The sequence below is a fragment of the Eurytemora carolleeae genome, unplaced genomic scaffold (genome assembly GCF_000591075.1).
Source record: "Eurytemora carolleeae unplaced genomic scaffold, Eaff_2.0 scaffold446, whole genome shotgun sequence".
Lineage (NCBI taxonomy): Eukaryota > Metazoa > Arthropoda > Copepoda > Calanoida > Temoridae > Eurytemora > Eurytemora carolleeae.
Genome location: NW_019396379.1, coordinates 166107 through 191813, shown reverse-complemented (window position 1 = coordinate 191813; position 25707 = coordinate 166107). Strand labels below are relative to the sequence as shown.

Below are 25707 nucleotides of genomic sequence, written 5' to 3'. Positions count from 1 at the left end.
GCCAATCAGGCATTGTCATCTTTGCATGAAGGGTCACAATTGAACTTACACTTACGGTTCCTTTCTGATTTCATCGATCACCTCTAGCTTAAGAGAACCATATCCTGACTCTAATTGATCAATGGTCAATCTGGTATAATTAGATTTGATGCTTGATAAATCAATTCTTGAGTATCGATCAACAATAAACCTAAAAGGAACAGTTTTTTGTGCTAAGTACTTTTCGAAGAAATGATATAAACAGTTAGCTAAAGACAAGGATTAATAAAGGACAGGATGAACAATTGTCTAAGGTAGACAACACATGTAACTCTTCTCTATATATAAACATACACAATCCATGTCTATTTGTTTGTAACCAATAAACGTGAAAATGGCTGAAATACCAGGGCCAAATTTTTTATGGGGACCATATGGTCAGAAATGAAAAAAATTCCCTACAAAATCCAGGTTAATAAATTTACCCCGCGACTTTTTGTTAGTTTTTGTTGATAATTTAGCATTAATATAAATAGAGCAACCATTAAATGGTTAACACCGAAGTGCCATGGAATCCTAGTATTTAAAAAAACACTTGAATTTCAATAATGCCAGCATTTTAACTAGGTCAGTCCAAAACCATAGAAAAAAAATATCCATATGTTTTCCTTTCTATTTAATACATAATGAAGCATTTGCAAACAAAAAGGAGTTCTTGGGGTCTGGAAATTTTCAGATCAAAAGAAAAACGTTATTTAAGAGTTCAGAAATGAAATAAGTAAACAAATACTATCCCATTCTCTATGTATATACACAACACACTGGAACTTCAACAGAGTGGTGCTCAGCCATTTTTAAATTTCTTATTTGGGAAATGATGAAGAAAATAAGTAAAGGTTAAAAAAGTACCTCTTATATGGAACAAGTTTACCTTACTGTGACAGGGTATCCCTCGCCTCTAGATGAATTGCTATGGTATATTAATGTTGACACAGGCAATATGGCACTATAGCATAGCAGCAATGATTATTCCATTTAACTCCAAGCTAGAAGCAATGACTAAAATACTGAAGTTACAATAATTTTTGAATGAAAGAAAATTTTTAAATTGTTCATACAAACTAAGGAAATGGGTCATTCATGCAAAAACGATGAACCAACAAAATGAAAAAAAGCGAAATTCGCCCATCTCTACTTGAGAGAGGTATAAGGAAAGAGTTTTACTTATTTAAATGGACTTTCATCAAATCTGGCCTTTAAAAGATGTTTGGCTCATATAAACTTTGAAACTTATATAGTTATTTAAGGTACATCAAATGATGTATGTTGAATACGAAATAATAAAAATGACAAATGGATAAGAAAAAATCTTTGTTGAATGCACTTGTGAGGGTATGTATCAATATTTGAGTAGTTGACTATTTTCATGTCAACTTCAAGAAAGGGTCGCTCTGTAGTTTTGCGTTCTTGTACACTGCTATTTCTTATTGTAGATACAGGAACAGAACCTAAAATGCAAATCAAATTGAAATTGTTGTAAACTTATGCATAATAAGGGTGATTGATTTATGAATTTTTTTAGAGATCAGCCAACCCCCCATTGGAGGTCAGTACATTATATCACTAACAAAATATTGCAACCAAAAACTTTTTTTAATCGTCCAGACGGTTGCAAATTGGCCTCCCCAGAAAATATTTAAAAAATAAAATGTATGCATGAATTTTATTAAAAAGTTTATGCAAATTTCAGATTCGAAACCCATTAAAAACATTATTAAATATCAAAGAAAGTTAAGCACAATAACGGCCCAAAAATCTGTTTGAAGAAACAACTTTTCAAAGTTGTTGTCTAGTTTTCTAGCTCTAACTCATGTATAACATAAATTTTTTAGGGGCTTTAGCTGATTTCTCCGATATTCAATTGTCAATTAGCAAATATATAGACAATTTAGATTTGTTATCACATTTTTTTTATAATGAAAGTCAAGCGACTTATGCCAGGCGGTTGTCTCAATTCCTGCACTTATCACTCTTAGAGCACAATTATTTACACCACAGTTTTGATAATCGTTTTCGAATAACGAAAAGACAGTTAGATAAAGAAATAAAAAATTAAAGAGGAACCAAAAAGTTTTTTTTTTCATTTCCTCTGCTGAAAAAAATGACTTTTTCAACTTACATTTTAAAACAAACTCTCCCAAATAAGCGACTATATCGATATTTGTGGTAATTCCATTCAAAATAAGAGGATGATCAGTTAGTTCAATCTGAAAGATTTGATGTTAAAGAATTAAATATCTTTTTCTGAACTAAATTGGACCTGAAGTTGAAAGTTGACTTCTCCAAAATGACTTTGGTATCCAAACCAATTTCTTAAAAACATAATTCTTAAAGTAAATAAAAATAATGATAATCCTATGACATACCTTTGAGCTGCAGTGTTTGTCATATATCCAAAATCAATGAACAGTCTATCTTTTTGTGCAAAAGTTGAAAGTTTTTCCGACTTGTAAAATGTTGTGTTGTAGTTACTCCTGATATCGATAAAGTCATTCACACCCAAAGCATTAAGGAACAGAGCCTTAATTAAATATTTTCACAAATCTCCTATACTCTTTCTTAAAGGGAGTGACCGGCTGGAGCCAAAAGTGCAGTTTTGTATTTAAAATTTTCCAGGACTGTCATTTTGGAGGCTTGCTTTTTAAAAAATTGACTTTTTATAAATTATTTAACAACGACACTGAAAAATGCAACAACAATTCTACAGTACACCAATAGGATAAGGTTGAGAAACAATATACTCTCGATATTTATAATAACTCATTTTCAATATTCTCAGTGAATGCAATTTTTTCCTCTGTCATTGACTTCCTGAGCATTTCAATGAAAAGAAGACATTTATATAAATCCTCCAATAAATTTATAGAGTACATAATGATGTAAAATTAAACTGAGTGACTCTTGGCTATCATCGATAATTTCTATTAAAAAATATGTGTCTATAATGCCATTAGTTTAATGTTTAATACATATTTCCTTGTCATTATTAAATAATTTGAAAAAGATTAATTCTTTAAAGCAAACCTCCAAAATGGACAGTCTGTGAGAAATTTAAAGATTGAATCTGCGCTCTCATACAGCAGAAAAGCATTTTATATGGTCTCAAATGAATTTGAACACTGCACTCGCAGCTCAACTCCCATGTCTACTGTCTGGCCAGTGACTTCCATTTTAACCCTATCCCTGCAAGGGTGCTTGAAAACCAGGATATGCTGGGGTTGGGTCAATTTGACCCCTTTAAATCCCATGTTTAATGTCCAAATTTGACAAATAATACATCATTAGGTAGCTCTTATGCTGAACTTTTAGAATCTTCAAAAAAGTTTGCAAACATGTTTTTGCAACATCCAGTTATAAAGTAAAAATGGTTGCAAAAAATTATGTAAAAAAATTGATAACTTATACATTTTTGAAAAGCCATTTTTTTTGCAAAATGGTTGTATGCTAATAGCAATAATTTCTTTGCAAAACTTGTGTAGTCAATTTCCCTATGTCATAGGCTTTCCAAAAACATTAAAATTATCAAAATCTGACATCTGAAAGTTGGTCAAAACAAAGGTTTAGTTTGTTACTGAAAAAACTAGTCATTCAGGCAGTGTGCCAGAGGACTCAAGTAGTCAGTATAAAAGCCCGGTTTTAGACTTAATGGGATAGCTATGGGTATTTCTGAAAAGTCAGAAAATTTTAACAGCCTCAGACCAAACTTTTGAGTTATGTAAAAAAAACTACAGGGGGGGGGCAGCAGGGATAGGGTTAATGTATACTGCATGGTATCTGTATATTTATGAATCAAATATAAATAAAGAAGAATTAAATATACCTCATTATTGTTATTAGCAAATTGAATATCATTCAGATGAATTAAAGTCCTGTTTAAACTAGTTTCTGACATGACTGATAGCTAAAAATACAAAGTTTTTAAATGAAGGCCAAATGCTGCCAAATTCAAAAGTAAAAGTACTTACATTGAATAATAAAGTTGAATCTAAAGGCAAGGACAAAGTAAAGTTTATCCATGATCGTTCTTTAATCATAAGTTGTATTGGTGATAGTTGGGTGCCTGATACAAGAAGAATAAACATGTAAAAGCAAAGTTTTCTACAGGGTGTTCCAATAAGCATGGGAATTGAGAGACAACTTGAAAGTCGTCTTAGGAGCCTTTCATAAAATGTTCTACCTTTTTTGTGTCTTAAAAATTGACAAAGATATTAGATATTAAGACAATTCTAATTTATTAAATAAATTGAACTTTGTCAAATTTTACAATATCTCAGTCAATTTTGACAATACAAAAATGGTAGTCCACATTTTAAAAAATTCAAGACTAGGCGCTTTTGATATTAGATGTACTAAATACTGCAATAATTGTGTTTATGAAAAAATTCTGCATGGATCGAAGACGATATAAAAGTTGTCACTTAATATTTTTTGGGATACCCTGTATCTTGTGGATGCTTACAGTTAAGAGAAGGTTGATCAAGGGATGCATACACATTTCTATCATATTTTGATATTTTTGATGAAAAATCATGAACAGAGTGGTCAAAATCTACAACCTAAAACATGAAGGGTATTTTATCATGAAAACATATACTGTTGACTACTACAACCACAAATTATTGAGCAGTGGTGTGAGGAATGTTATGGGAGAAACTATACAGCCATTATTGGCTTTAAACTGTTGTAACATCTTTTATAGGCATTAGTAATCTTTTTTCAAATTTGTTTTAATTTTATTATTTGCAAGAAAATGTGTTCTCAAGTTTTTCTTTCTTGGTATTTTTTTCAATTAAAATTTGGAGGCTCTCATCTTTTTAGAATAAAGCCAATTAAGGTCTCGTGGGTTAAGTGAAGTCAAATCTGAGTGCTTTCAAATAGAGATATTTTTTCTGCATAAAGGGACTAAAAGCTTAATCTCATGTAACCCTACAGGTGCAAAGATGGTAACACAATTTACAATGGTACCCTTGAAACTTTTATCTTATCAATTTGAAGATATTAATGTTTTTCCAGGATGAAATGTGTAAAACTAGCTGTTAATTCATAAATGATTCATGCAGTATAAATGCACATGTCTTTTCTGTAGAAAAACAAAAGTTGAAAATAAATATTTTTTGGATTTCAGAAAATTCATCCATGATCAGTCAAAACTTTAAGGGTCCCATTATGAATCGGATATTGCCCTATCTGCATGGAAGGTCAGTTAGAATTAGACTTACAGCAACTTTAATATTTTGCTTACCGTCAAATTAAACATGACATCTTTATGTGAACTAATGCAGGATGGAGGTGGTTGATCATAAACAAGATAATCCAATTTGCAAAGAGACATTTTGAATGGGATAACTGTACCATTGGGTACACGGTCGGGAACACGAATAGAAACTTCAAGTTCAACCTGGATAAAATTCCAATACACTTTTAAATAACATCAAAGAGAGTATATCATTATATTTCCAACGGGACCTGAATTTTAACCAGTTGTAAAAAAGACTTTATAGGAAAAGTAAAGCGTGGCCATGTATTTTCTACTTTTAATTGGTCAAGTGATTGGGGCGTTCTAGAATAATGTCAAAAAAGGTTGGAAAAATTCAAAAAAGTCAAATTTTGTTTTTAAATAATGAACATACTTTCGCTTCCAATTTTCAAAGACATCTCCAAAAATGTATTTTATAGATCCATAGCTTTCAAAGCAAATAAGTTATAAATAATTTAAAATTTTATTTTAAACCATCCTGACTTTTTACCTTCCTTTAGCAATAAAAAAATAATTTGCAAAGAACAAATAAGTAAAAAAATGCTAGAAGGCAAAAAAAGGGGGGTCAAACAGGACAGATTGCTTAAGAAAAAAACGGGACAGTAGATTTTATTTCCCAGGGGGGTATCAGATGACCCCAGGCTAAGAAGTAAGAACTAACCTGATCATCAATTGGGTTATTAATATATTTATAGTACTGAAGCTTCATTTCCCTCATGTAGGTAGTTCTCCAAAACTCTTTGGTGCTTGGTTAAAATATGATACAGTTTAACCCAAAAACTTTGGAGATATCGAAAGAATTTATGTAATGTCATCTTGACAACTTTTCAATGTACTTTTATACCTAAATCTGAGTAATTGTAAAATAAAAAAATACCAATGAAATATGCGGGAACAGTTTAAAGAGCTTTATATAATTATTTAATTAAAAACAAAATATCTTCAGCATTCCATTTGTAGTTTAGAAAACAACATTATATACATTTTTTCCATTTTCCAAAGTTCTGGGTTATATTGAATCATAACTGTTTTTTTTAGCTCGATCAATATTGAAATGATTATTTTCAATTTAATTAGTTTAATCGTTATTTTTTAGCTGAAAAGTATAACTTGGCACAAATTTAACATTTCAAAAACTATTTTTATTAAGAATTTGAAAACAATGCTGCCCCTTACTCTTCAAGGTTTTCTTTGTTCTTTTATTTCAAGTAAGAGAGTAAAAATTTAATTTAAATAACATTAAAACCTATTAACTGAAAACTAAAAGACAAGTAAAAACTATGAAAGAAAATGGGTTTCTTTCTATTCCACAATCTCAAATTCTCTATTCCCCGAGAGCTTGCAACATGATGGTGCAAACCTTTGATATTTCAAACTCACTTGATCTAACAAAACTTATAGTTTTAAACGTCCAAGGTCTACAACATTGGGTTGCAAGGATAAGGACTCAATTCAATGTAAATTCTAAAACCGTTTTCTAAATCATATAAATTTTACCCTGCATCGTCAGTTTTAAAACATGATTTACTGGGAGTATCAACACAAGTTTTGTATGGACCAGACGTTGATGCATTGTAACAAGGAAAGTTTTCTCCAGTCTAAAATGAATATGTCCCTAAATTTTATAAAAAAAATATCTATTTTAGTTTCCACATCCTCCTCTCTGAAAATCATTTTTCAAGTATTCTACTTTAATTCAGGTCTCTTGTAATTTTATTCTTCTTAGCATAATATTTGATTAAAGCTTGAAAGGATCAAATTTGATCAATATATCTAAAAATACTAAGTTTTCACAATTGTTCATGTATTAAATATATTCTAATATATGTAAAGCAGTTTAGCCAAACTAGGCTTCAGGGTGCTTCAAGTCCCTTTTCTATTAACAATTTAAATTTTGCTTTCTGATATTTTATGTCTTTTGGTCCCTAACCTTCCTTAGGCATAAGTGACAAAGTGGAAACTAAGGTGTGCAGTGAACTCTCTAACGCACAGAAAGAGAAGTATTTTGTAGGGTTTCCAAACAGAATTCCGTTCTCGTATTGCGCGGAATTATGCGGAATAGCTTGGAAATTACAGGTTACACAATTGCGTGCAAGTAAAATCCACCTGAATTGGAAACCCTGGATAAGTTATTAAGTTATGTTTACACCTAAAACTGTGTATTAGTTAGTTAATGAGGTAAAACCAAAGGTCAAGGCATTGTTACACTTTAAATATGAGGTAGTTTGAACATCAAATATATATATACAATATGAAGAGCCCGGCATTGCCCATGGAAATAAAAAAAATCGATTATGAAGAAAATTCTATGAAAAAAATTTAAATTATATTTGCCTATATTGCCCCCGGCCCAGGGAACCCAAAACTTTCCTCAACATAAGACCAAAGCTCTTTATTATGTAGATATATAAAATTTTACCTTAAAGGTGTAGAATCCACACCAAGTTACAAAGATACCATCATCAAATCCTAGGTTTTCAATTGAAGGCCAAATATTTATAGATCTGAAAGGACTGAACCTTATGGAAATTCTTTTGCAGGTTCCTTTAACAATAACATCCGTGTTATCTGAAGGTAGAACTGAAATGTTGAAGGAGAAGTTTGTGTTCCATTCCTGAACAAAATATATGTTTTAACAAATATTCACAGAAAAAGATTTTAATTTAGTAAATTTCTAAATCTGTCCAGAAACATGAAATCTTTGTAAAGGTTTGGTGGAGTTAAAATTGTACAATTGTAAAATTGAGAAAGGAATTATTTACATTAAAGGGATTGGAATTAAGTGTAATTTCATGTGACTTTTCATGCAAACATGGCAATGCCCGATTTAACCTTGAAATCTTTATCTGAATAATAATGTGGAAGATATCGCCATATTTCTAGGGTTAAAAGTGTTTATTTCTGATTAATTCTATTTGTTTTTCTGCAGCATTGAAAAGCGCAAGTCCTCTTTTTATAGAGAAACCACAATCAAAAATAATCAGTTTTTTATAATTATATACTTTGATATCTAATTCATCATCTTCGTCATCTTTACATGGAGGGTCACTTTAGATTGAGTTTAACGTTACTTTTAACCCCCTTTGGTCTTCAACCCTTGAGCAAGAAAAGGGGTTTATGTTTTTCTTTTTAAATTTATTTTTCTTATTTTTAAGTTTAAGTTCTTAATTTTAATTAAACTGGGTTTTGCCACAAACTCAAATTTTCTCAACCCTTTATCTTTGCAACCTGATGGTGTAAACCTTTGACTTTTCAAAATTGGAATATTTGATATTACAGAATTCATAGTTTGAAATAACAAGGGTCTATGCCATTCATGCCTTCAAATATATATCTTGAACTTATTGTCATTTTCCATGCTGGACTAACAACTATTTACTCAATATTTTTACATTTTGCACCAAACAAATAAAATGTACATGTATTAAGCAAAACGTCAAGCTGTATTGTAAAATAGAACGTCCAGATAGCAGACTCGAAAGTTTTAGGTAAATAAAATTGAAACATTAATTCATTTACAAAATTTTGAATTTTTGTTTCATAAGCGCTTCATAGATTATATCACTCCTGAAAAATCAAAATAAAATGAAATTGTGAACAATGTCCAATTTGAATTCACATAAAAAAGCTGGAAAATCTGTATTAGGCAAAATTACCTCTTTAGTTCCAACTTGAATTTTAATCCTATCCCTCCAGGTCAGAACTGTGTCAAATCATTTACTAATTTAACAATTCATAAGCAGAATATATATATAAATTTGGCTTGTCTGGGTGTTTGTTTATGTCCAATAAACGTCAAAACGGCTGAACTGATCTGGCCCAAATTTTTTGTGGGATCTTGTGTGACCCCAGGGAAGGTTTATGAATGATAAAAAAAAAAAAAATTGTGTTTAAAGGTTTTTTTGCTTGTAAAGTTTCGAAAATGTGTGAGAGATGCTCAGAAATAAAGCCACACAGTTAAAAGTTGAAATAGAAGATGGGCGCGAAGCGCCCTAAAAGCTTTGTATTAATATATAGGGCAAGGCAATATTCTGTTAAACTGTATTACAGAACAATTTATTCATAGCTTAAAAAATTAAAATCTAAACATGCCCAGATCTATTAGTAGCCCATTAAATTAACAAATCTTCCCTCTTGGTATACTTTGCCCATTTAGATGTGCAATTTGATTTGAGAGATTGAAGCTGGTTAGCTGGGACAGGTCAGTGTCCAAAAATATTCCTATCTCTATGGTGTCAACATCTCTAATATCATTGATATCATCCTGAGATGAAGTGCCTAGACAATAAATACTCCATTAATCAAAAAGCAGACTTACCATACAAGTATGTGTTGTTTTTAAGCTTACACAAAATTAAATAACACATAACAAATAACAAGAATCAATAACTTCTCTAATTTTTGGCCACTTTTTCAAGTAAATAATTAAAACATTTCATATGGTTTCAAATATATAGGCATTTTTTCACATAATAAAGATTTAATTTCTTTTCCAAAACAGTGTTATGTTGACTCTGCAGTGTGTTTGTTTTGTAAACAAGCAAAAATTTTGAGACTAAACAAAGTTTTTTTGTGAAGGATAATGATAAAGCTATTTTTGGTGTTAACCATGCAATATCTGCATACCCCAGTTTGACAGTTTCTCAAAGTAGATTGTGGCTTCCTCGGTAGAATCATTTTTTAAATAAGTATATTTTGTAGAGTTTTGTTTCGAATAGATTCCAAATGTAGATTGCTGAACACATGGCATATTTTCTCCAACATGAAAAATCTTTATTTTGCAGATTCTAGGACCACCACTGTCCTTGTCTAAAACATTTTTTATATTTAATTATTTATTTGTTTAAGACAAATTGAGTTATTCTTTGGCCTTTGTATTCAGAAAAGAAAATTACAATATATTAATTTCATATTTCAAATTTTTATTTTTCAGCTTCAGCTAGTATATATATATGAGCAAAGAGATTTATTAAATTGATGGTTTATTCTAATTAATCACCTATTGTTGTAGTTAATTTCAGCGGTGTTTGTGTGTATTGGCGTAACTTTATCTTAAAAGTTATTAATCCAATACTCCCTTGTGATAAGCCAATTGCTTTTGAGTTGTCTCTCTTAACAAGTGGGTTTAAAAAATATCCATAAAATAGGTTTTCATGCTGCTGGACTAAATAAACATTTTAATTTATTGTTTGCTTTAACACAACACTTTTGTGCTTCTTACTATTTTCAAGTTAAATTATTCATTTTTTAAACGTACTCGTACACAATTTAAACAATTGCATTGGTACAATTTGAAAGACATGAAAAATTGAAAAGATTAATATCAAAATAAATACAAATATTAGAAAAACTTAGAAAACTCATAACTAAAGTTGCCTTTGGGAAAAGGCCTTTGGGAAAATACCAAACACTGATATTTCAAACTTAAATTATTTGATGTAACAGAATTCAAAGTTTGATTTATCTAAAGTTTGGTTGCAAGGATATTAGAATATCAAAGTTTCTTACAAAGACTAAATTCCTTTGTGAATGCAAAGTGTGGGATTTTATTATTATTTGAATTAATTTTAAAATAGATTACCGTCCTGCATGCATAATATAAAATTGTAATCAGGAGGTCCAACTTTGAAATAAAACCGCATACCATCTGCTTCTTTGAAATCATAATAAAAGTTGGAAACAGAGATGAAAACAGTTGCCTGAAACACAAATTGTAATAGTATAATTGACATTTTATTATACTTCAAACAAAAATAAATTTAACGTAAAATTTAACTCTTATATGTTTTCATTTGTAACTCATGATTTTGAAGAGTTATCAAGAAGAGCAAGCATGTTTTGAATTTCTAAAATTTTAGCGGATAAATTTTCTTCTCTTTTAATTGCGGGTAAAATCAAAACTAAAAGAGCTAGAAGATCACAAATTTGGACCAGTTATGTTGTTTATCAGTTTGCAAATAAATAAAGAATACAAAATTAGATTTTTTTCAAGTAATTAGAGATGTAAGTCAGATCCAGACAAATTGTTTGAAAAATAAAATGTCTTACATTATTTTCAAAATCGTCAATTGATGTATCTGTGGGAAGTGAGTTAAATGTTTCGTTTAAACCTATTTTAAATCTTTTCCCCGTATTCTTCCATGTAAATATAGGATCTCCATTCATATCTCGGGTTGCTATGCCTGAAAAAAAAAACAATTATTAAATATGTTTTATTAGAAAGGATCTTCTTGAGTGTTTGTATCATTATTTTAATTATTAATTAATTATTAATAATACCTTTAGCATACTCTATGATACTTAAGAACAATGAATAGATATAGAATAATACAGTTTTATTTAAATGCGGAAGGAACTTTATTATAATTATAAATAAAATTTTCGAAACAGATTTCGATTTTTGAAAGAAATCAATTTTTTTAGCCTTTAATTACCCCCAAAGTACCCATGGGTGTCCTTAAAAAAATTCAGCCAATAATTCGGTCCGACCAGGGGGGGCTGGATCTTAGCTACCATTCCGTGTGTATTAGCCTTTTACCTGATAAAGGATGAGATTATTGCCTAATGATACAGTATAAACTATAAATATGCAGAACACTCTCAGAGTACAAGTGTATGGGGAGGTTTTGCATTTTCAGTTTTACTCAGTTTTCTCAGAACAGTTTATTAACAATGAAATATTTCTCTGCAAAAGACTGTAATAGTACGTCTTCCTGTGCAAATGGAATCCTGCATAGGAAAAAGGATTTTAATAGTTACATGGAAAACAAATCTCAATTTAAATATTTTCAGAAATCACCTTCGAGTACTGTAATATACATATTGACCTTTGTATGTCAAGTACATGGCCTGTGCAATTAGTAAAGGATTAGCGTACATCATCACTCTATACACTATAACCTCGTTAGATTAAACCATTTGTCCAGATAAAGCTTACATATAAAAATACATATAAGTATACAAATATATATACAGGATTACCCACAAACGATGAGACTGTAAAGACGACCGAAAACTTTTAAAATGTGAAGATCCCAAGTTTAAACTAAATATTTGGCCTTAGCTAGAGTAATCTAAGTTTCATCCTTTGTAAGTAACCCTGTAGTAAATGCCCTAATCCAATAAAGCTCAAACCATATCAATCCAGGTACAACTCGATCCCTCTTGTTAATTCACGAGACATAAGATATATTCCTTTCAGTAATAATTTATAATCAATGCCAATCCAGACACAATTTTATTTGTATCTCACAGGCAGCCGTAGTACATTTGAAAGGGTTAACCTTTCCGGTCCCAGTTTGTACTGTGCCTAGCTCTATGGACAGGACTAGCCTGTGCAACAAGGTTGACAAGGTCAGACTTTATATTTCATATAGGTTGAATTTACTTTTACCAATGGGGCAGATTTGTGTGATCTATACTCAATCCCTCTTGCTAATCCACAAGGCATAAGTACTATTCCGTTCAACAATACTATCAATGTCAATCAGGACACAATTTTATCTGTTGCAATTCCCAATCTATTTCTATTTTTCAAGAAAGTGATTCAGGACGCTTCTCGTTCGCTAACCAAGAAGTAAAATTACTCCCACACTGTTATCAAAGCGAAGTATTTTCCAACTGACGTTTATTAAGATTTCTATGTTATAAAGATTAATTTTAATAGAAATAATTACAAGTTTTCCTAGTCATTGATGAGCCCATTTAAATTTACAGACAATGCACAATGTAATTTATCTAGGTGTAACTATGGGATTTGCTACGGTATTTATTACAACCTCGGATATGAGCGAAGAGCTTCTATATATAAATTTGGCTTGTCTGTCTGTTTGGGTGTTTGTTTGTTTGTATCCAAAAAACGTCAAAACGGCTGAAACGATCAGGCCCAAATTTTGTGTGTAACCTAATGTGACCCCAGGGAAGGTTTATGAATAATTAATATTTTAAAATTTGTTTTTAAAAGTACTTGTTTTTTTTTAAATTTAAAATGCGGAAACAAATATTCTGAAACCCATAAACTTTTTAAAATTTTTATATACTGTACAAAGAGAAGATGTTCACAGATAAAGCCACAATTAAAAGTTGAAAAAGAGATGGGCGCGAAGCGCCCTAAAAGCCTAGTTTTATAAATTTGTATATTGTATATCATAAATATTGTCTAAAACTAAGTTTTAAGTGCGAACTGGGTTTAAGCGAGGAGTGTGAAACATTATGTTGATTCAATTCAAAATTCCATTTTTGTGTTCAATGCTTCTGTTTTCATATAAAATATTTATAAACAGGGTGGTCCATTAATTCTGACATTGGTTATAGTAATAGACAAAATATGGTGTTGGTTACATTTATTTTATAAAATTCTTTTTTCTTTTAACTGTATTTAATTTTTTTTCTAATACAGGTGTCAAAATGACCGCCATCTTCTTGAATGCATAATTCAGCTCTGCTGCTCAAATTGATAAAACTCTGAGAAGAATTTTGGCCGTGTTGACTTTGAAGAGTAACAACTTTCTAACACAAAAAGAGGCAACTACAAATTTTCAAAACTCTGAGATAGCTCTTGACCTTGACTATCATCATGGTAATTTGTTATAGCCGTTTCGCTAACACAAAGTATGGTAAATAGGCACGTGAAACGTTTTATCGAAATACTGGTCTATAGATAAACTGAATTTCAGTTGCTAAAACATTTTTACAGTTTATAGAAACTCCCAAAACTGAAATGAGAAATATAGCTGTTTAAAATTGTCCAAGTTAATGAGAAACCTCGTATATAGAATATGCTCTCTACAAACACCATTACTCTGTAATTATGAATTAGAAACTTTTAATAATAAAGATAGAAACAGTGCACGTGTATATATCTACCTGATGTGATTATGTTTCTATTGGCAAAATTTGATCGATGCCAACTAAAAAATTGATGTAAGCTGTACCATTCTTCAGGTCTAACATCTCCTGAGGATTCAATAATAATGTAAAAAATGATAAGTATGGTGTTTAATGACTAATAAGTAGGGATGTTAACGTTTTCATTTTTCAGAAAAACGATCGTTTCGTTATGAAAACGACGACGAAAAATAAAAAACAAAACGATCGTTTTTAAAAACGATAATTTTTTTTAAAAGTTCGTTTTTAAAAAATGGTCGTTTTTAAAACGATCGTTTCGTTAACGATCGTTAACGACGACCCTTCGTTAACGATTGTTAACGACGGACCTTCGTTAACGATCGTTAATGACGACCCTTCCTTAACGATCGATAACGACAACCTTCGTTACCAATCGTTAACGACGACCCTTCGTTAACGATCGTTAACGACAACCCTTTGTTAACGATCGTTAACGATCGTTAACGAAGAGAGGAAACCGACCTGAAGGACATCTGTACTTATCATTGAGTAGTTTTTAAGAAAATATCAAGGAGTTTTAACTCTCCCACAACTGTTAAACTTCGTATAAAACGACATTCAATAAAGTTGCAAGTAATTTTTTTCCAAAAACGACCGTTTTGATAAAATTCGTCGTTTCGTTAACGATCGTTAACGACGACCCTTCGTTAACGATTGTTAACGACGACCCTTCGTTAACGATAGTTAACATAATTGTCAATAACATTTTTTTTCAAAAACTATCGCTTTTTCAAAAACTATCGTTTTTTTAAAAAAAACAATCGTTTAAAAAACGGTTNCGATTGTTAAAGACGACCCTTCGTTAACGATAGTTAACATAATTGTCAATAAAATTTTTTTCAAAAACTATCGCTTTTTCAAAAACTATCGATTTTTAAAAAAAAAAATCGTTTAAAAAACGGTTGCAAATCTTTTTAATAAAAACGATTGTTTTCAAAAACGATCGCTATTCGTTTTCTAAAAGTTCAAAACGAGTGAGTTGTTTTTAAAAACGATCGTTTTTTTCCGAAAACGAAACGATCGTTTTTGAAAACGAAACAAAAAACGATCGTTTAACGATCATTTTCAAAAACGATTAACCCTACTAATAAGTTATGATTTAAACAGCACAATAAAATTTGTATTAATATATATACATAGAGAATAGAATATATTCTATTCTCTTTGTATATATATTTGTTTGTTAATAAATCATTAATGTTTGGATAAATAAAAATCTGTTATTTCATCATATAATAAAAATTAGTTTTTACATTTCTTCAACCCAAACTTTTAAAGTTATTGGTCCAATTTTTTTCAATGAGCTGGCCTTGCAAAATTGGGCTATGAACATGCATTTCAAACCTATACATATAATCTTTTTTGTTTTGTTTGGAGAGTAAAAAGTGAGGGGTATGAAATAGCAAATTAAAAATTAAAATTGAGAAAAAACGAACAATAAGAAATTACTAGGAGCAAGTATAATATTATGTATTCTGCTATAATTACAATTAATGAAGGGAGAAGCTGAAAGGTAGCTATCCTGCTATAATTACAATTAATGAAATTGATAAAAGTTAAAGGCTTTATATTTTTATCTCTGTATCAAATTAGAGAGGAATCTTATTGATGTGAGATATGAACAGACGTTTAGTGTAAGGAGAAGGACAACAGGCATTTCTGAAGGATACAATTGTTAATTTTCAGAATATACTTTACTACAGAGGCGGTTTATGTTAATGGCTGCAAATGGCAAACAAGGGATAGAGTCTGGGCAGAAATCATCATCATTGGAATCCTATTGGAGAACCATTTTCATTGCAGACCCCCTTAGCTATCTCATCAGAGACCCCCAGTTTTTTAATGGAACTGGCCCCCACGTCTCCAATACAAATCTGGAGTCTTAAGTCAAAAGCTTGGGGTCTCCAATAAAAAAGATTGGGGTCTCCGATGAGATTGCTTCACTGATGAAAGGGGGTCTCTGACAGTGATCCAAGGTGTTGTTTTATTTTTAGATTTTAAGAAATTAAATTACTTTTTCTTTACCTAAATATCCACCAGATAGCTGGCATAGATAATCTGGGTCTGGTACTGCCTGTTTAGGCCAATGAAAACAGGCTGATCTACCAGAATTAAGAGAGATCCAGCGATTACCAACACATTTAAAACCACCCCAGTGCCCAGCAACAGCTTTCTGATACAATTTAGTAAATTAAAAATATCTTTGTAAGCAAATTTAAAATTTAAACAGTTGTTTTTGTAATCATTTAAAGAATTAATATAAAATCATTAAATTTCTGCCAACCTCATTTTTAAAAATTTATTTGGAACAAAATTTAAGTTTAGACAAAATAATTCTTCTATACAGTAATGAAAAATTTTTCAATTTATCAGAATGAAAAAGAGCTTCCATAGCGCTCCTTCGATCAGACAAACATTGTACAGCATTTGTAATTTAAAAATGTTTCGTGAATTTTACAATATTTCGGGAAATGGCCCATTTAAAAAAATGCTTACATCCTCTGCAGTGCTAGTGTTGAACATATCTTGAATTGGAATATTTTGTGCTAAAATATGATTCTCTCGTAACTGCAGTTGTAAGGTTACATCTAAAAAAGATAAGATAAATAACTGAATATTATCCGACTTCTGATAATTTTTGCAAAGACATAAATTAATACATTTACAATTTTTACCTTGCATAGATGCACTACTGTCTATGTTTGAAGTGCTTTCATAAACAGCTCGGACAACTAGAAAAGTTAAGATTAATTGGATCAAAAAAAACATTTTATACCTTACCTATGTTATTTTTGTTAGAAAGCAGCGGCTGCATTTTTTTGGAGCAAACATTAAAAAAATGTAAATGTTTATATCCAAAGTTTGCATTAATAGCCGCATTTTGAATAGCAATCCTTGTAGGACAAACTAAATCCTTTCCAATGTTGAGAACTTTCATGTTGCAAACTCTCAAATTAGCCTAAAAAAAGATTTTCTTAAAGTTGAGTGACTGAACAATAGTAGATGATTAAATACATTCTATCCACCTTTCCTTTGCTCTAATGGTCATCCTTGTCAGTACAAATTTCAGAGGGATGATTTTGAGAATTAAAAATCATTTAATGATGGCAACAAAAATGTAATAACAATTTTACATTAAGCTAATGATTAGATGTTTAGGAACATATTTCTCAATAGAATTAGTCAACAAATAAATTTTATTATTATTTATTTCTTTTCGAATTTCTTATTTTTTATGAATTGTTCGCAGATATCTTCAAGTTCTTTGAAAAATTCATGAAAATCTACGAAAATGTTTGTGAACAATGAGGCATTACAGTTATTTTTTTTCTCAGTCTGTTCATAAACATCTTAAAAGTCATTGTAGAAGTTGTTTTACCTTTTCGCAATCGTAATTAAATATTGTTTAGAAATCCAATTCTCAAAATCATCTCTCCAAAATAGACTTTCTATTAGGGCTGGGCAAAGTTCTGTTAATGACATGGAGGTTTTCAAAAATAAACGGAAGAGTCCATTAACAATCGGCAAAATTGGTTAATTGGATAAGCCATATTTGTAAAAAAAAAATTTATTTTTTTAATGGTAAATTTCGTTTTTTTTTCTGCTTAAATTGCTTAAAACACATTTTTACATGTTTGATGTTTTAAAATGACGTCTTCGGTGTTCACAATTAACATTGACATTGTTAACTAATGTTAACTTTAAAAAAGTAAAATACCTTTAACAAAACAAAGTTTCATTCTTTCTAGGGTTTCCATAAAACTATTTCGCAATTTTTACGAAAGAAAGTGCAAATTTTTACTTTCGTTGCGCTACATATTGCGAAATTTGCGCAATCATTTGCAAACTTCATTTAGCGCAAAATTGCACTTTTCCGCTTTTGTGTTATTTTGTTTTGCGCAATTTTGCGGAAAAAATTCTAAGAAAAAGGTTGAATAAAGGTGTAAACCAAGGTTATATAAGAGTACAAGGTTAAGTACTCTGGATGCCCTCTTATAGACAGAAAATGTCGTTTTCCTATCAACGGACACACAAATACCTATTCTGACGTCACAGACACTTGATTAACTGTTTGGAGTTTGTTCTCAGTTTAAAGNGTCAAGATGAGGGACCATCTAGTCTCCAGGGAATTCAAAAACCCTAGTGAAATGGTGTTATACGCCAATAGCTTGTGGGACCCCAGGAAAGCTATACCTACTGATCACCTCCTAGCCGCAGCGTCAACCACATCATTTTCCCCATCATGTGGTAGAGCTCAGGACCACAGAAGCCCATCACCAAACCACTGTACCCAGGTCCGTCAAACTCTGAGTGTTATTTCCACAAACGTTTTGGTCCTGCTGCCAACAATTGTCGCCCTCCTTCCAGTTTCCAGGGAAACACCAGAGCCTACGGGAAGAGGAAAATTTAATCAGCCTTCCCGTCGGCAGTTATCTTGTGTACCTTCAAGATGCCCTGTCAAACCGTGATTATTTAGTTGACACTGGAGCTTCAAGATCTGTGTTTCCCCATCGTTCCTCAGCTGCACCAACAGGCTCCCACCTCTTAATGGCTGATGGACATCCAACTAAAGCTTGGGGTTCCAGATTGATTCCTCTACAGTTTGGTTCCCGCCGTTTCCAGTTCCAGTTCCTCCTTGCCGACATGGACCCACCAATCCTGGGAGCAGACTTCCTGGCAGAGTTTGACCTCCTAGTTGACACCAAGAACCGCCAAGTTCTTCAAAATCTCTCCTTTGAACCTCTTGCACCGCCTAGGTTTTCTTCCGCCAATTCCTCAGTTTCCTCTGTGTGTAAACTCGCCCCTGTTGCCTCTCTCCTGGATGAGTTCCCTGCAGCCTGGAATCCACGAACACCTGGTAAACTCCCTGAGCACAACGTTGAGCATGTGATTGAAACAGAAGGGCAACCGTTATATGCTCGCCCCTGCCATTTGGATCAAGTTAAGTTAGCCCAAGCTAAAGCTGAGTTCCAAAAGTTAGAATCGGCGGGGATTATCCATCGTTCCAATAGTCATTGGGCCTCACCTCTACATATGGTTCAAAAATCTAATGGATCCTGGCGTATTTGTGGCAATTACCGCCATTTAAACAATGTTACCAGACCAGACTGGTATCCTCTCCCTAACATTAGTGATTTTACAAACAATTTAAGAGGTTGCAAGTTTTTCTCCAAACTCGTCCTAGTGAAGGGTTACAATCAGGTTCCCATGAGTGAGGCAGATATTTGTAAAACTGTCATTGTGACTCCATTTGGATTGTTTGAGTTTTTATATAGCCATTTGGACTGAAAAATGCGGCTCAAACATTTCAACGCAGGATCTTTTAAGGATTACCCGTTGTTTTCTTCTACTTGGATGACGTCCTGATTGCCAGTCGGACCAGGAAACTCCACATCGAGCAACTCCGGGTTGTCCTAGAGCTCCTGGTTCAGAATGGAGTAGTGTTGAACCTGGATAAGTGTAGTTTTGTACAACACAAGATTGAGTACCTGGGACATAAGATTACTGTTGATGGCATCGTTCCCCTGCGTCGTTATGTAGATGCACTACTCCTCCAACCACATCCCCAGGATGTACGTGGTCTCCAGAGGTTCCTAGGCATGATCAACTTTTACCGCCGTTTTTTACCTGGGATTGCAAGAACTCTCCGCCCTCTCACTGATGCCCTAGCTGGAAATCCTTGGGTTCTTAACTGCTCCCAGGAGTTGCAAGACACCTTTGATAGAGTCAAATCTGCCCTTTCTTCCACTGTGTCTCTCACACATCCTTCTCCATCCGCCGAGGTGTCACTGCTCACTGATGCCTCCAACACACATGTGGGTGCAGCTCTACAGCAGAAAGAGTCAGGTGGTTGGAACTCCCTAGCTTTCTTTTCTGCCAAGCTCTCCGCCACACAACAGAGGTACTCCTCCTTCAATAGAGAACTCCTAGGAGTGTTTCTTGCTCTCTGCCATTTCCACTTTGAGTTAAAAGGACGAAAATTGCATATATTGACTGATCATCTTCCCCTGGAATCAGCTCTCTCACACATTTCTCCGCCAATGTCCGCCCTTCAGCAATGCCAATTATCCTATATCTCAGAATTCACCAGTGATCTCCACCATACACCTGGAGCTGCAAATGTAGTGGCTGACTATCTCTCCCGTCCTCCTCCAAAATCTCCCACTACTCCACAGCTGCCCCCTTCCCCTGGAGTTAAGGTGTCTGAGGTGTCAGCGGTGTTGGAGGTGTCTGAGGTGTCTGAGGTGTCTGATTCAACAACTCCATCACCTTTTCAACCTCTTCAGTGATTAATTTTTCAGAATTAGCCAAAGAACAGCTGTCCTACCCTGATATACTCCGCCTAAAGGTTTCCCCCACCCTCCGCCTCGTAACTGTTCCAGTACAGGATGGTTCTCTGCTCTGTGACACAAAGACGAAGGTTCTCCCCCCCTTGGTTCCATCTTCTCAAGGTTTAACATTTTCTCCGCCTTACATGGAATATCACATCCTGGAGTTCGTGCATCCAGACGTCTTATTTCTATAAGGTTTATCTGGAGGGGCTTAGCCAACGACGTCCATGACAGGTGCAAGTCCTGCATGCAGTGCCAACAAGGAAAAGTCCTCTGCAATGTTCACATTTGCCCTGAAAAGATTCATGTACCCTTCAGAAGATTTGCACATGTGCATGTAGACCTTGTTGGTCCCTTACCCTCATCTCAAGGTTTTACATACCTCTTCACATGTATCGACAGATCAACAAGATGACCTGAGGCTATACCTCTAACTGGGATTTCTGTGGCGGAGTGTGCCTCCGACATGTTCCATGGATGGATCTCAAGGTTTGGCGTACCTGCAGTGATTACAAGTGACAGAGGAGCCCATTTCACTTCATCCCTATGGTCCGCCATCTGCTCCCAACTCAAGATCAAGCACAAGACCACCACAGCCTTCCACCCTCAGTTCAACGGCATGGTGGAAAGGTTCCACAGGCAGTTAAAGAATTCCCTATGTGCTCGTCTTGCCTCCTCCAATTGGTTTGAACACCTGCCATGGGTTCTATTAGGTTTACATACATCTCCCAGAGAAGACTTCGCCACATTCGCCTCTGAAGCTGTTTATAGTTCCGAGTTAACCCTGCCTGGCCAGTTCCTAGAAGTGCAAGATCCTCCAACAAAACTGTTCTATGAAAACCTTAAAAATTCGATGTCTGGTTTTCAACCTGTTCCGCCTCGTCATAATACTCCTGCAGCTGACACTCTTCCAGAAGTTATTCCTGCAGAACTCTCATCTTGCCCAATCGTTTTATACGCATGGATGGACATGTTGCTCCTCTAGCCCCCCTCTAGGAAGGTCCTTACAAGGTTTTAGCCCGCTCCGTTAAAACCTTTCAGCTCCAAGTTGGCAAGAGAGTAGAAGTGGTTTCAGTTCAAAGCCTCAAACCAGCTTTCACAGCAGATAATGAGGCTCCAGTAGAACCTCCACGCCTGGGCAGACCCCCATGTCAACCTCCTCCAGTTTTTCCTGATCCCCCTAGAGGTAGAGGACGACCTCAAAAAGTTGTTGCAGAATCCTCCGCCGTTACTCCGCCAAAGAGGAAAAGAGTAACTTTTAACCTAAAACCAAAGATTTTACACCAAATGCTTCAACATTAAAAGAGTTTTTATCGCTAGCCTCCGCCTTCATTCTCTGCCTTCAGCCTCTGACTTCATCCTCCGGCCTCTCTGCTGGGGGGGGGGGGAATTGTCTTAAATATTATTTTGTGGAAGACAAAGCCTGGCCACGTTAAACAAGTTTCACAAGATTCAACAGAATGAGATAGAACAGATACGGGGCATAGTACTGATAAACATCTACACGTTGGATATCGATATTTACTCTAGATCTGAACCATCTAGTAATAAGTTATAAGAAATATATATACTGGAAGTTATTTATGCCTTTTTATTATATTCTGACTCACGTCCTCTATAATTTGATTAAATAATCAAATAAAAAATAACCATGCTTTGTTCAAAGATCAAAAATAAATATAGTTCATCTGAAGATCATAATTAATTAAGGGTTACTTAAAAATCAAAAATTAACATGTTCTCTTCAAAGTTAAAAAAATATAGTTTATCCAAAGATTATTATAATAAGTACAGTTTATCTAAAGATAACAAATTTAGCATGGTCTCTTCAAAGATAAACAATCGATATGATTTCTTCAAGTTCTTTTAAAGGTCACAAAAAAATAATGTCGTTCAAAGATCAAAAATTACTATGGCTTCTGCAAAATCAAAAATAAAATGGTTCTGCACATATCGAAATAAATCTGGTTTATCCAAAAATCAAAAACTAATATGATATCTTCAGAGATCAAAAATAAATATGGTATTTTCAATGATCTGTAGATAAAAATAGCCTCTTCAAAAGATAAAAATAATTTTTTTCACACCATAAACATTAATGAAAACAAATACTAAAATAACGAAAATAAAGATGTTATTTTCTTAAATATCATTTTAAACAGATTTTTACATTTAAATACATTATAGAATTAAATATTCGTGTTTTGAAATAGGGGCTATGTGTTTTTCGATTTCTCAGGAGACTCTATATGCTTATTGAGCCACTTCAGGCATATAAACAATCTAGTTTTGCAATACAGTTTAAGAATGTCCAAAGGAGCTCCAGGAATCTGGCGAGCTATCCAGAGTATCTAACATTTATTTGGAATATAATTGTAATGATTAAAGATGAAATGGTTACTTGCCTAAAACTCTTTTATTAACCTGATGCATGATGACACACTGCAAATCAAGATGTGCACGGGCTCACACAAAAACAAGCAGTATTTTGACAATTACTCAATTTAAGCTTAAGATAGAAACAGACGTGTAATATTTTTAGAAAGTATAAGTCGAGGCCTACAAAAAACGTATTAGTGAGTTGGTGAGAAAACCAAAGGTTGCGACACTTCAAGGTCGATGCTGTATAAAATTTTGATGATTAAGTTTTAGAGTTTTCCTCATCTAAGTGAGCCTTTGATATTTCAATCCTATGCATTCGACAAGAAGTATTCAACATTTGAAATATCAAGGTTTTAACCGACACAAGGATTCAGACATCTAAAAAAAAACATGCATCAATTTTCAATTTTCAAATTTCTAATTTCTGTTTTATTCATTTTTATCCCTCAATTTGAAGATTTTGTAACCAATCGAGAGCAGCATAATCATCATTTATTTGTATGTAATTTTTTTTAATAAACCTTGATTCTGTGCTGAAACTGACAATTTTGGTTGATTTGCAATAACATGTTTTGCGTAAAAATTTACGTTTTGCTCAATACTTTCGGTTTTGAGCAAAAATGTGCAAAACTTATTGTGCTTTATGTTCAAAAGATGTTCAAAAGTTTGCAAAAAATTATATACACGAAAATTACTCAAATTTTCAAATAATATATGATCAATTCGTCGATACCCTAGTACTTACCCTCTATAACTATTTGCTACCTGAGATTTTATTAAAAAAAAACAGTTGGAACTAACCGTTAACGAAACGTCTTGAAAAAGTTGGAACGTGTCTAGCCCTACTTTCTTTTGGGATTTTAAAGATTGAATTTGTGCTCTTGCTAAACAAATATTAACCATAAACACGTCTCATATGTCTCATATGAATTCTAAAAAGTTTCTCTACAATACTGCATTCTCAGCACAACTACCATGTGTGGTCAGACACTCCCTTTAAGTAATTGATTGAATATGCTTTGTGATACATTTCTTTAATTACACTCAAATATATATGCTGCCAATCAAAAAATTACTCACCATTTTGAAATTGTTTGCCTGGAATAGATTAAGGCTGAGAAGATTGAATTGCTTCCCATAGGGGATATTCAGATTAATATCGTAGGCAACCTCACCCCCAGCCGGAGTAATGCTGTCCATATTATAGTTGACTCTGCTATACGTTATATTTATACTCTCTCCAGACATGTTTTTGAACTTAAAATAATACATATTTTAATCAAAACAATTCTCCAGTAATGCGACACATATTTCCCCCCCTGAATGTTTGCAAAGAAGAGTTGCTCTTGTGCAAGAGATAAACTTATGAATGTTTCATTTTTAGGTTTAGCACAATTTTAAGTTAACCTCCATTTATAGAGGGATGTGTTAGATTCACAAAAGTACCCTTTCTTTTTTACTTATTGTATCTAAACCAGTATTAAAAACAAGAATATTTTCATCTTTCTTGCAGCGTAGACAAAGGTTTAAAGGGTACCGGTGGGAATTGAACATGCCACATATTGGGGCCCCTTGAAATTAAAGTTTGGAAGCACTGTGCCCAGTTAAAAATTAAAATTAAAATCTACTGGATTTTTGAGAAGAAATCTCTTGAAGGATTCAGGGGCAACATTTTTATTTGGAAAATGCCTAAAAATGTTTATTGTTATACCTCTCCTGTCACGAATAGATCTAGGGTTTCCATTTCCTTTGCTGTAGAAAATACACATTGATAACTCCCCTCACTTGCATTAAATCCAGCCATCACCATAAATGACACTTTTAAAAGATTATTCTCCTGAAAAAATAGATGGAAAAATAGAAAAAAAACCTGATTAAGTAGCTGTACCTGAAAGTTATGGACTGCACGAGAAGTTTGTATAAAGTATTTATAAATCCAATTTCTCGGAGAAGGAAAGTGTCCAAAATAATCTTGCTCTTCGTAAATAATACTAACAGGGCTAATTTCTGAAATAAAATGTTGTGAATTTGAGTTAATACCTCTAGTTTTCTTTTAAATTAAGAACCAAACATAACATGTTAATATGTTAAACAAAGAATAAAGCAAAAATGGGCAAAGCCTCTGATAAATTATTTGTCAACATAGGTTAATAATTTGCCGTTTTGTTAAACATACAAGTTAACCTGAATTATTTGTACAGCGTGCTGAAAAGTCAAAATTATTAAGTCCTTTAGGACAACTCAGCATCATGTTAAACTCCAACATTTCTCCTGGTCTTAATGTACAGTTTCCTTCACAAGATACCTGATACAATGTATGTATAAATAACAAGATTTTTGCAAAAAAAAATATTTTTATGAAACTTTTGTGTACTTTATCATTCATACTCACTTTATGGTGAATTTTATTATATTTACTTGATATAAAATTAGCTGTTTATTATAGCACAGTGTTAAAAAGTTTCAATTGGTTTAAAGAAAATAAAAATGAAATTAACTTTAGCATTTAATTTCTGCTTTGATAGAAAACTAAGAAATAACTATTGAATCACACAAACATTGCATAAAATTACCAAGTTCTGGCAAAAAACTTTGCAGCACTGCAACCAAATAATAGTGTTATAAATAATTAATTAGTTATATTACATTCATGATAGTTGGGTAGACTTGTTGTTGTTGTTCAGGGTTCAGTTCTTCAAAGGCTTCTGCAGTTTCAGAGTATCTTTGGGTTCCATATCCCAACTCAATAAAGTATTCAAACTTTTTGTTCTTAAAGAAAAAGGATAAACA

General features: G+C 32.8%; 1 protein-coding gene across 1 annotated transcript; it reads right to left on the bottom strand.

Annotated features, from left to right (window-relative positions):
• On the bottom strand, positions 1-25707 carry LOC111702047 (uncharacterized). Its single transcript, XM_023473572.1, has 29 exons — positions 25564-25707; positions 25102-25222; positions 24806-24924; positions 24629-24754; positions 23998-24174; positions 16985-17162; positions 16879-16935; positions 16700-16791; positions 16229-16376; positions 14162-14251; positions 11345-11478; positions 10878-10995; positions 10296-10460; positions 9923-10105; positions 9428-9574; positions 8953-8999; positions 7716-7910; positions 6794-6894; positions 5958-6042; positions 5282-5437; positions 4499-4595; positions 4005-4099; positions 3860-3940; positions 2406-2560; positions 2300-2351; positions 2159-2246; positions 1364-1487; positions 911-985; positions 1-190 (listed from the first exon to the last, which is right to left on the bottom strand). Exons 1-29 carry the CDS (start codon positions 25567-25569, stop codon positions 52-54), a joined length of 3351 nt encoding a protein of 1116 aa, XP_023329340.1. The 5' UTR covers positions 25570-25707; the 3' UTR covers positions 1-51.

What these genes read in the sequence shown, in the direction of transcription:
- LOC111702047 (XM_023473572.1), bottom strand. An exon ending in TTCAAGTTGGAACTAAAGAG is followed by an intron (nt 7,911 to 8,952) that starts GTAATTTTGCCT and finishes TATTTTGTTCAG; the next exon opens with GAATGGAACACAAACTTCTC. An exon ending in AAGTCAACTTTCAACTTCAG is followed by an intron (nt 2,247 to 2,299) that starts GTCCAATTTAGT and finishes CAAATCTTTCAG; the next exon opens with ATTGAACTAACTGATCATCC.